The sequence below is a fragment of the Prenolepis imparis genome, unplaced genomic scaffold (assembly GCF_030444845.1).
Source record: "Prenolepis imparis isolate NDT839.2.m4 unplaced genomic scaffold, iyPreImpa1.0 SCAF_6, whole genome shotgun sequence".
In the NCBI taxonomy this organism is placed as follows: Eukaryota; Metazoa; Arthropoda; class Insecta; order Hymenoptera; family Formicidae; genus Prenolepis; species Prenolepis imparis.
Window position 1 is genome coordinate 16,944,485 of NW_028141164.1, and position 10,571 is coordinate 16,955,055.

Genomic DNA, 10,571 nt, shown 5'->3' on the forward strand with positions numbered 1-10,571 from the left:
ATCTGGGCTATCTTCGCGTTTGTTTTCTTTGCTTTTTCCGCGGTATTTCTTTTCGGTCGCCCGTTTAAAGACCAGCATTCTTCACGGTTGTGTCCGCGTTTTTTGCAATGGTCACAGAATTTTTCAATGGCGGTTACGCGGGAAGATTTCACGGGTTTCGGTAGGGCGTATTTGCTACTATGACAATCGCGCCCGTAATGACCTGATTTGCCGCATTTGTAGCATTGCGTGCTCGTTCGTTGACTTTGTCGCGATTGTTGCCCGTTTTTATTTTGCGAGGCATTTGTTGTTCGCGACATGTTAGGCCCCATAAGCTTTTCTTCCGCGGTTGCGCCTGTTATCGCTTCTTGGAGGGTTGCATATCGTTGTGACCGCACAAGTATTTTCAATTCGTCGCGTAACCCGAATTGGAAATTCAGTAACGCTTGGCATTGTATGGTCTCTAATATAGCACGCTTATACGTGCTCGAACGGTTTTCTCCCTCAATCATCGAACTATATAGTTTCCTAGCGAGTTTATCGACGCGCTGTCCGAAACTTTGCGCTGATTCGTTAAATTTTTGTTTGAGTGAATTGAACTCGATTTGTAAATGCGCTGTACTCCGCTTACTTTGGTAAGAATTTTCGAGTTGGTTCCTTAATTCTTCGAACGTTTGGATATCTCGCGTCTCGAAGTCTTGTATGGCTTTTCCCCGTAATTTCGTAAATAAGATTCCCTGAATTAACGCTTCCTCGTCATCTGGATGAATATTTTTAATCGCGTAAGTACAGGAATTTAAAAATTCCTATAATCCGGTTCGCGTTGTGCCGTCAAACTCCGGTATCATTATTCGCGCTTCCTTTAGTGACATGTACCGTTGTGAGGCATTCCGCTGATTTCGGATGTCACGCTCGGTTCGTTCGTAAGCCATACGAGGCTCGTGCTCTTCGTCCGAATCTCGATCATAAGCGCATTCGCGGGATCTAATCTGCCTATTGTAGCGCCTATCCGTTCCTTGTTCGCGTGTGTCCGCGTAAATTCCGTCGATCCCCTTCGTCTCGATCGCGAGGGTGGTTGCGGTGATCCCGTTGATTATTTCTGTGTCTGTCCACGTCTCGCTCGGGAGTGAGTTCGCGTAAATCTTGCCGACTGTCATATCTCTCTTCCGCATCTTGATTACGGGTGTGTTCACGGAGATTTCGTCGATTATCGCGATGCCTATTTGTATCCCGATTTCGCGTGCGTTAGCGGGAGCTGCGACGACTGTCGTCTGATGTCTCCCCGCGTGACCTCGAATCGCGTATTTTGTTTATTTCTGTCCGCATTTCAATTCGTAAGTCTCATAAGCCTTGTAATACGTCGCGCATCAAAGGGTTTTCCTCTTTCGCGTTGTTTTCGACGGGTGTCCTATGTTCGGCGGGTGTCCTGTGTACGTCGACTTCTACGCGATGTACGTTTCCGCACTCTATAGTTTCGCGGTCTACAGCACCCGCGGATACGTCCGCTGCACCATTTGGTGGAGTGTGCATTACCGACATGTTGTCTTCGTTAGAGTCAAAATCGCTACTATCGTACGTAGTTGACCATCCGCTTTTCTGCCACGCGTTGCTAGGGGTTTTGCTGGCGCGTATTTTAATTTCTTTTATATTTTCGTTATTACTGTCTGTTCGCGTCTTTAGTATACTTTCGTCAAAGCTATCGAAGGGGAACTCGCGTTTAACAATGACGTTCGTGGGTAATTCGTTTTCGCTTTCGCTTGAATATTCGTTCTCTAATTTTCTACGAACTCGCTCGAGTCTTTCTACAGTTAATGGTAACGCTTGAATCGCTTGCTTGGCTGAGTCGCTATGTAGCCAAGATTTGTTCGCTATTGGTTTCGGGGGTGTTTTGTTCCCTTCCGACATTCACGCAATATTTTTACAGTAATTATTTTCGGACTTACAGTATTACGGCTAGCATGATCGTGCGCTGTGCTGCTCGACTGCTGACGCTGCAGGTCATTGCTCGTCGGCGTTGATACGGCTGGCGGCCCGGCGTTGTAAGTTGATACGGCGGGTCGTTGCTCGGTTGCGCTGCGATCTCCTCGGTGTGTCGTAGGTCGCGTTGGTCCTTGGACGGCGGCCTACTCTACTTCTGCTTGATACGTTGTCCGTGTGTGTGAGACGTACCGTGGTGCACGTACGGTACGATGCTCTTGGTCCGTCAGCTGTTTTGTTATCTGACGTGCCTGCTTCTACACATTGTATATATGTATGTTGCAGGTCTTAGTATGCTGCCTTCTGTGTTGTCCTTGTTCCGTCGATTATTTTCGACGTGCCTGATTTCTAACACTTTTGTATTATTTCAGGTCTTCTGGTTCCGGTTGATCCTGGCGATCCTTCGGCGCGATCCCACCGCTGCCACCAATAATGTTGTGTGCCTCTGGTAAGGCACAGGGGTCGCGTCGAAATTGAGATTAGGATCTCTGGATGTCAGGGTTGTCCGGTCCGGGATCTTATATTTTATAAATAAACTGTAGATCTTCGTACTTGATTTTATTTAACTGTTTACACTTTTATTTAACTCTTATCTCAGTTAGAGTACTCGCGCTCGCGTCGTATCCTTAAATGGTTTAGGATTACGGTCGTTCCGTGACATTCGTATGGTTTAGAACGTTCGGCGTATCGCGTATGTTATAATCTTAGCGACGGCGTTACACTTAATTCGGTTCTTAATTTGCGACTGCTCGAGCGCGTCTATTGTTCGGTTTTATAGCCGGATTTTCGAGTCTTTTGATCGGAGGGGGTGCCTGGTAACAGGCCCTCTTGGTCAAAGTCCCGGATGCAAGCGAAGGAAATTCGAAATCTCCTTCGCTTCGCTTGCATTTTTGCAATTTTAATATTTCGCGCGTGACTCGCTGCGTATGCGGTTTTTAAGTAGTTATAGCTATTGAGGACTATAACAATTATATCCCACCCATAAACGCGATATCCCTTGTCGTCCTACATCTCTCGTGGATCGATCAACGAGAAGGGATCTCGTACATTGCTCCTTGTCTCAAATTGTCTTTAATAATTTCTTTTCTTCTTTCTGTTTCAGCAACAGTTTAGCATAAGCAGCAGCAGCAGCAGCAGATATAAATATATGTTTCGTTTTTAGCGACGAGTATATATAATATCGTTATATAAATTATTTCAACACCTTTTACGGCCGTTTATCGGGTTGATTAAATTATCGTTACAGATTATGTCCCCCAACGCGGGAAGAAAAAAGCGTGGGAGAAATTCGTCTCCCCCTTCGACGAGGATGAAGTGCGGGAGATGGATGCGCTGCAGCAGCAGCAGATCAAAGAGCAGATAGATCAGTTGGAGGAGGATCAGGAACTGGATGTGGATGGAGATTGGAGCGCCGCGGTGGAGAGGTAAGTACGAATCACTCGTTTGTCTCTCCAAGAGAGATTCCATTTTTCTCTTTTATTCCATTAAACCTCCCCTCCTCTTTTTATCCCAGTCGAACAGCTCGCGAGAATGATCCTGACACGATGGGTAGAAGACCTGAGAGTGGAGGAAAGGATAAACAGGTGGCTCGATGATTGGCCGCCTACCATTCTCGACCACCTGTCGGAGCAAGAGCGAGAACAACAAGGTAGATTCGACACAAAGTCTCTTCTCAACCGAATAATAAAACCGTCGTTCTCATTCGTTCCAATTTTCATTTCCAGCTGCCATCACCACCTCGTGGTACATAAGGCCCGTCTTCGAAGAGGGTCTGTTGGACGACGCCGCAATGTCCGAGTACGAGGAGGAGGAGGCGAGACGCAATGTCTCGGTCGGTAAGTGACGAGACGCGCGAGTACATATATCTATAAACGTGATCCCTCATGACTTAAATTTTCCCCCCTTTTTTTTCAGCAACTAGCCAGGACACGCCGGACTTTTCGCTCGACTTTCTAGATCTTGTAAACTTTTTCCCGGAGCAAGTTCGAAGGGAGGCGCGGGAGATTATGCGTCGGCGGCACGAGGAGGAGGGAGAATGGACCGCAGTAAGTACGTAGATACGCGATCGAGTCGACGTTGAAACCCTCATCCCCATTTACGAATATCGTCTCACTCTGCTCGTACTTTACTCGGACGTGGCGGACTGATAGAGCGTGTCGAGGCTCTTCCGCCCGAATTTCGGAGACACGCGCAAATCCTCGTCGACGACAATCGCTCTTTCGAGAGGAAAGAGAGAGAGCGGCGACAAGAGGAGGAGCGGCAGCAGCAGCGAGGGGAAGGGGAGATTTAGAATTATGTGATATTTTTTGTTTTATTTATTACTTTGTTCATTGTTAAATAATTGTATAATAGTAGTTTATTAATTGTAAAATATAAGTTTGTTAATTGTAAAATAATAGTTTATAAATTGCAAGATAATAGTTTCATAACAGTTTTATAATTACAATCGATACAATACACAATGTAGTAAATACAATAAACACACACACACACACGACTCGATCAAGACCGTCCCCACCTCCGCGCGGTTCGAGTCGGACAACGTCGAGAGACCGCGCTCTCAAACGAGTTTGTCTCTCTCGACGGCTGACGGGGCTCCGGCTACATGCACCCGGCGGCTTCTTGATCTTTTTCTAATATCTTTTTTCTTTTTCAGGTACGTGTCTACGAGTTACCCGGATCTATACAAGAGAAGAGTTGGTGGACACGGCGGCACGACGGTGGAAGACGAGCGGCGAAAGAAGAAAAGAATAGACCGCGAGGATAAAAACTGTGTATTCTTTTTTTTCCCTTCATCTTTTACAATGTAACATCGCGACCAACAACACGCGGGGTATGAGGTCATCTTTTCTTTTTCAGTTACTTATTATTTTTTAGGTAGCAGATCGCAGAGTTTGCAAGAGTTGCAGAGAAGATCGCGGACACGCGGCGAGCAAGCGAATGGAAGGATGGACGAAGGAGGAGGATGGGCAGTGAATATGAAATCTCTTCATCCTCCTCCTCCTCCTTCTTTCATCCTCCACCCGGAATAATCGTGTTCGAGGAGCTGTACACGACGGGGCAAGACGAGTGGAGGGGTAGAATGAATGGACAGTGATTATTAAAAACTGTCGATTCATTCTCCTTCCACTCGTCTTTTACCATGAAACATCGCGCAACCAACCGCACGGAACGAGATGAGCGATCATCGTTGCACCGTGGACTCGTATCTATTTCTTTCTTTTCCAAGTCACACAAGGGCGAATAATGTACAAAATAAATACAGTTTACCGCAATCGACTCGCCATCGAGAGATACGCCTTCTAAACCCACAAATATTCCAACGCTCGTATCTCGGAAACCAAGGCACCTAGCGACCTCGGCAAAGTCGCGTTCGACGCGTCTCGACGTGTCCAAACTTTTCCCATACCACGTCCGAAAGAAGAACCTTCCGACCTCGCAGTAAAAAATTTCAGACACTCTTCCCCGAACCACGTACCCCCTAACGTTTTTTTTTAACGCCGCAGGCGCCGGGGTGTCGCACTTGGGTGAAGGGGGAGGATGTTGGGTGGGTGGCGAGTGTTTTTGGATAAAAAAAATAAATTCTTTTTCATCCATTTTTGGGGGGTTCGGGTGGCTCGACTCCCCGACGGGGGTTCGGGGGTGAAGCCCTCGGTTCCCAAGGCACGGAAGAGGTGGAAGATTGGGGGAGGGGGTGGGGGGGATGAGTTGGATCCCGAAGCGACGCTTCGTGGGAGAGAGAATGGCGGTATATAAGAGCGAGCGAGAGTCATGTCGCGCGACAGTCGGCGTTCCTTCTATCTCTTCTCGTTCTCGTTCTTGTTTTTCTTCTTCTTGTTTTTCTTTTCGTTTGAGCGTAATAACGTGTGGTTTCTCTTGTTTTCTCTGTTGCAGCTCGACCTATTATCGACAGCGAGACAATGGCTTCCCCACGTCAAGCCCCTAAGCGCAAATGGGAGGAGATAACTCCCGAGTGCCGACCACTGTCGCCAGATCCGGTGGATCTGAACGAGTCGACGTCGAGTTCCGAGTTCCCGCCCTCGTTTACAGGCAAGTGTATCTCGTGTATGGACTCGTTGGAAAGTATACGCGTCGACGCGTTATTAATTTCGTTTCTTTCTTCGCTGGCTTCGCGGCTCGAAGAAGACAGCGGCAATTCATGTATCGCTGGCTCGACACGATGCCGCGCCGACCGCCGCTCCGCGACTCGTCGCCCATAGTGGCCGCCGGACGAGGAGAAAACCGGCGAGGAGGACGACGACGATTGGTGGGAGAGATACGTCTCGCTCGCGGATAGGGAGAGAGCCGAGCGGGATGAGTGGGACCGGGAGCGGGAGCGGGAGCAAGAGGAGGAGCGAGGTGAGTACACACGAGAGAGAGAGAGGGAGAAAAAGCATCGAATGGAAACTTTAATTTGTTTTGTTTTTCAGATTTGCTGGCGGAAGCAGCGGCGGCGCCACTCCCCCCCTCCACGCCGTCCACGTCCTCGTCGACGTCGGACCCCTCTGTCTAGCCGGCGTGCGACTGTTCAAGATTCCGCGAATTTGTGGCTCTAATATGTAGCGAGAACTCGCGGGAAATGGCCGAGGAAGATGCCGAGTGGGAAGTCCTCGGTATCGACGATTTTATACACGACAACGATTTGTTGTAGAAACTCGATATTTTTCTCTTTCTTCGTGTTTCCTTTTCGTTAATCATCGATTGTGTACGCTGATCCTTAACCAATTTCTTTTTCAAGTTTCAGACAAATTCGCCGAGACCCCGTTTCCATAAGGTTTGTGCGGAGTCCTTTTCTTTTTTATACCCTTTAAACTCTCTCTCTCTCTCTCTCTTTCTCTCTCTCTCTCTCTATGGGAGAGACAGGTGTACTTCAACCACAACATTGCGTTAGTCGTCCAAGGCATAATGTGGATCAAGAAAAAAAAATTCTCGATATTGTACATGAAAGCTCATCTATCAGTACTCGACATATTGCGTATTATGTAAATATCCCGCACCAGACAGTTTGGGAAATATTCAAGAGACAAGGTTTACATCCATTTCATGTACAGCCCGTGCAAGAGTTACTATCGCTGGATCATCAATATCGTCGCGAGTACTGTCGATGGCTGCTACACAAAAATATCGACGAACTAGATTTTCTCAACCATGTGTTGTGGACTGACGAAGCGGGATTCACACGAGATGGAATTATAAATATGCATAATTTACATGTTTGGTCTGATGTGAATTCTCATGCAACACGACTCGCCTCATTCCAACATCGATTTAGTGTGAATGTTTGGGTAGGTATTATTGGCAATAATTTAATTGGCCCTACAATAATAGAAGACAGAATTAATGGTGCCAATTATCTCAACTTCCTTGAAAACACACTACCCATACTACTGGAAGATGTGCCCCTACATACTCGCCAACAAATGTGGTACCAATTAGATGGCGCTTCAGCGCATTTTACACGCCCGGTATGCCAGTGGTTACACCAGCATTTCCCAGCACGATGGGTTGGAAGGGGAGGTCCTCATGGCCACCACGGTCCCCTGATTTGACGCCATTAGACTTCTTTCTTTGGGGCTGTATGAAGAAAATGGTTTACAATATCGTGATAGAAAATAGAGACCATCTTATACAAAAGATTCGTGAAGCTGCAGCACATATGCAGCGCAGAATGTGTGACAATTATGAAGTCCTAGTACGCGCTGAATTATGCTTACGCAATAGAGGAGCACATATTGAACACTTGCTCCAGTAAAAGCAAAACATTATAAGCTGCTTCCAACAATGTATGCTTATTTTGCAGCTATAGAACCTAACACACACACAGCAGAGAGGGTTTGGAGTCAATAAATACTACGGGAGTAATGAACCGTGGGGTCCTTATCTCTGCTGACACACACACACATTCTCACTCACTCACACACACACACACACACACACACACACACACAAAGTCTGCTTTTTTTAGAGCCACTTGATGTATAAATTCGACCGAACAATCTCCCCGCTGTGTACATCGGATAATGCGAATGCCGATGATATGTCAACTTTGAAGCTTCGTATCCTGGGAATGACTTGCGCAAAAGACCCATATAGGTAGTGTTTTGAAAACGTCTCGACAAGGGTTACAATAATATGCAATAAATAATAGGGGGTTCCATTTAAGAAAACATCGATGATCTTTACCTGATCTTCAATGGGTCATTCAAGGTCAAGTTCATATTTTTATCATCTGTCCTCCTTCGAGTCCTACAACTTTCGTCTAAAACATTTTTCCATATTTAAAGCCGTTTCCGAGATAAAGAGCCTGGGTCAGACTTTAGACACCCTGTATATACCTATATATATATATATATATATATATATATATATATATATTGTAACAGATTAATTAATATGGTTACTTTAAGGGAATTTCTTTCGCCGACACGATCTCTTTCGCGAACCTGGATTGACCTTTCAATGATGATTTTGATTCATTGATGATTTCGATTCAATGGAAAAATCTATTTTATCTCCTGGTTTTCCTTTATCAGTTACGTCAGGTCACTCGAAGCATTAGCTGTGTCATTTCCAAAAAAGAAGCAATCTACTCTTGAGTTTACTTTCCAAAATAAAAAATCGTTTCATGGTATTTATGTTTTATTATTTAGTCTTTTACCTTTTAATGTAATTTGTTGAACTTTTCAAAGTAAGCAATATAGATAGATGATAGATATATTTATTGTGTTTCTCCAAAGAGATTACATAAGGGAGTTATCCCCGTTACAAATACAAATTCTTTGCCCTGCGTGGAAATTACAAAATTATAAACACAAAATAAAAATAATACTAATAAACATACAAGAAACAAAAAAAAAATAAAATATGAAATACCTAAAAACATAAAATCGTAATACAAAAAAATAACAATAAAAATAAAAAAATACAAAATACAAAATACAAAATTGTAAATAAACGCTCGCTTCTTATTTCGTCAATACAACGCTCAATCGCCACGCAGCAAAGTAAATCTCTTAAACGCCTCCTAACTATACGCATACACACACTTCTCCGCCCTAAACTAATCCCTAATCGGACTTCCATTTCCGTTTACAAATTTTCAATTTTCCATCTGTTCCTTCATTCATCCCTCATTCAACCACACCTTCATTCTCTCTTATCTTTTCCAATTCTTTTAATCATTCCTCTCCTTCTCCTTCTTCTCCTAATATCTCTCTAACCTTCTCCCGCCATGGTTCCCTTATTTCCCGTACCATACATTCCTCCCATACGGGCTGCCACGTTTCCATAGCCCACATATCCTACACTTCCTTCTCTCTTCTTCCTCCCAGAATCTCCCTCCTCTCATTCCCCCTCCCAATCTAAATCTGGCTATCCTCTGCCACCTAGTTTCTCCCCATCCTTTTTTTAAGTAGCTCGGTATTTCTTCTGTTTTAATCATCTTATACCATTCATTTGACTTCGATTCTCCTATTCTTTCCCATCTATCCTCTCTCTGTATCTTCCTTTCTTTTTCCCTGAACTCTTCTACCTCTTCCAGTTTCCACCCCCTCCTTTCAAAAAATTCCCTTCTCTCTTCTTCCCATCCTGATATTGTTTTTTCTTTCTTCATTCTTTTCCTCATCTCCTCCCAGCATGTCCTTGCCAATTCTCCTCCTCAAGTAAGCAATATCAATTATCTCATTTTGTTTTTTTCTTAATTGCAGATGGAGGAACAAAAACGGCCGAGTTTACTAACTACCTTATTTTCATGATTGCAAAAGATAATTTGCCTTTTGCAACAACTGAAAAGAAAGGATTTAAGACTTTTATGAAAACAGTCGCACCGTTGTATAAGATTCCCAGTCGAAAAAAAATCACGACCCTGATAGAAGAAAAGTATAAGTTTTTATCAGATATGATGAAAATTCAATTGTCTAACATAACAAATTTATGTTTAACAACCGACATTTGGACGGATACATTAAATACAAAAAGTTTTTTGGGTGTCACAGTCCATTTTATATTAGGAGAAACATATAAATCTGTAACTATTGGTGTTACCGAATTAAACGATCGACATATTTCTGAAAATATAAAAATGTGGTTAAACATAATACATGATTGGAACATACATATAGAAAACATTGTAATTGTTGTATCAGATAATGCAGCCAACATAAAAAAGACAATTACTGAAGCCTTCGGTACAGAAAAACATTTACCGTGCTTCGCACACACATTAAATTTAGTTCCATCAAATATTATCATAGATGATATTACGGTTAACGAATTTTGTAAAAAAGTTAAAAATATTCAACTTTAAAGTTAATACAAAGTGTCGAAACTCGATGGAATTTGACTTACGACATGCTTCAACGGTTTATTGAATTGGCAGATAAAATAAGTTGTATTCTTCTGCAGCAACCTACAGAGCCGATAATGTTAACTGCATCTGAATTACAAAGTGTTAAAAAATTTGTTCAATTATTAAAACCGTTTGATGTAACGAGACCCCCGATGCCCGCCCGAACACCGGGCGGAAGACTGCGCCCGGCGAATACCGACCGGGCGATGCAGCAGGCACAATGCGCCACATTTTATTAATTCGCGCAAACAATCGGGCCGTTAATCCG

The 10,571-nt window shown here is 44.1% G+C and overlaps 1 protein-coding gene across 1 annotated transcript; it reads left to right on the forward strand.

The window, feature by feature from the left end:
* Window positions 1-9,586: 9,586 nt before the first annotated feature.
* On the forward strand, window positions 9,587-10,261 carry LOC145937833 (zinc finger BED domain-containing protein 6-like; the record flags this gene model as incomplete). The annotated part of the gene is made up of 1 exon (XM_083041201.1): window positions 9,587-10,261. A coding segment is annotated over one exon (675 nt), but the record flags the coding sequence as incomplete, so codon positions are not given.
* Between the last annotated feature and the right edge of the window lie 310 nt (window positions 10,262-10,571).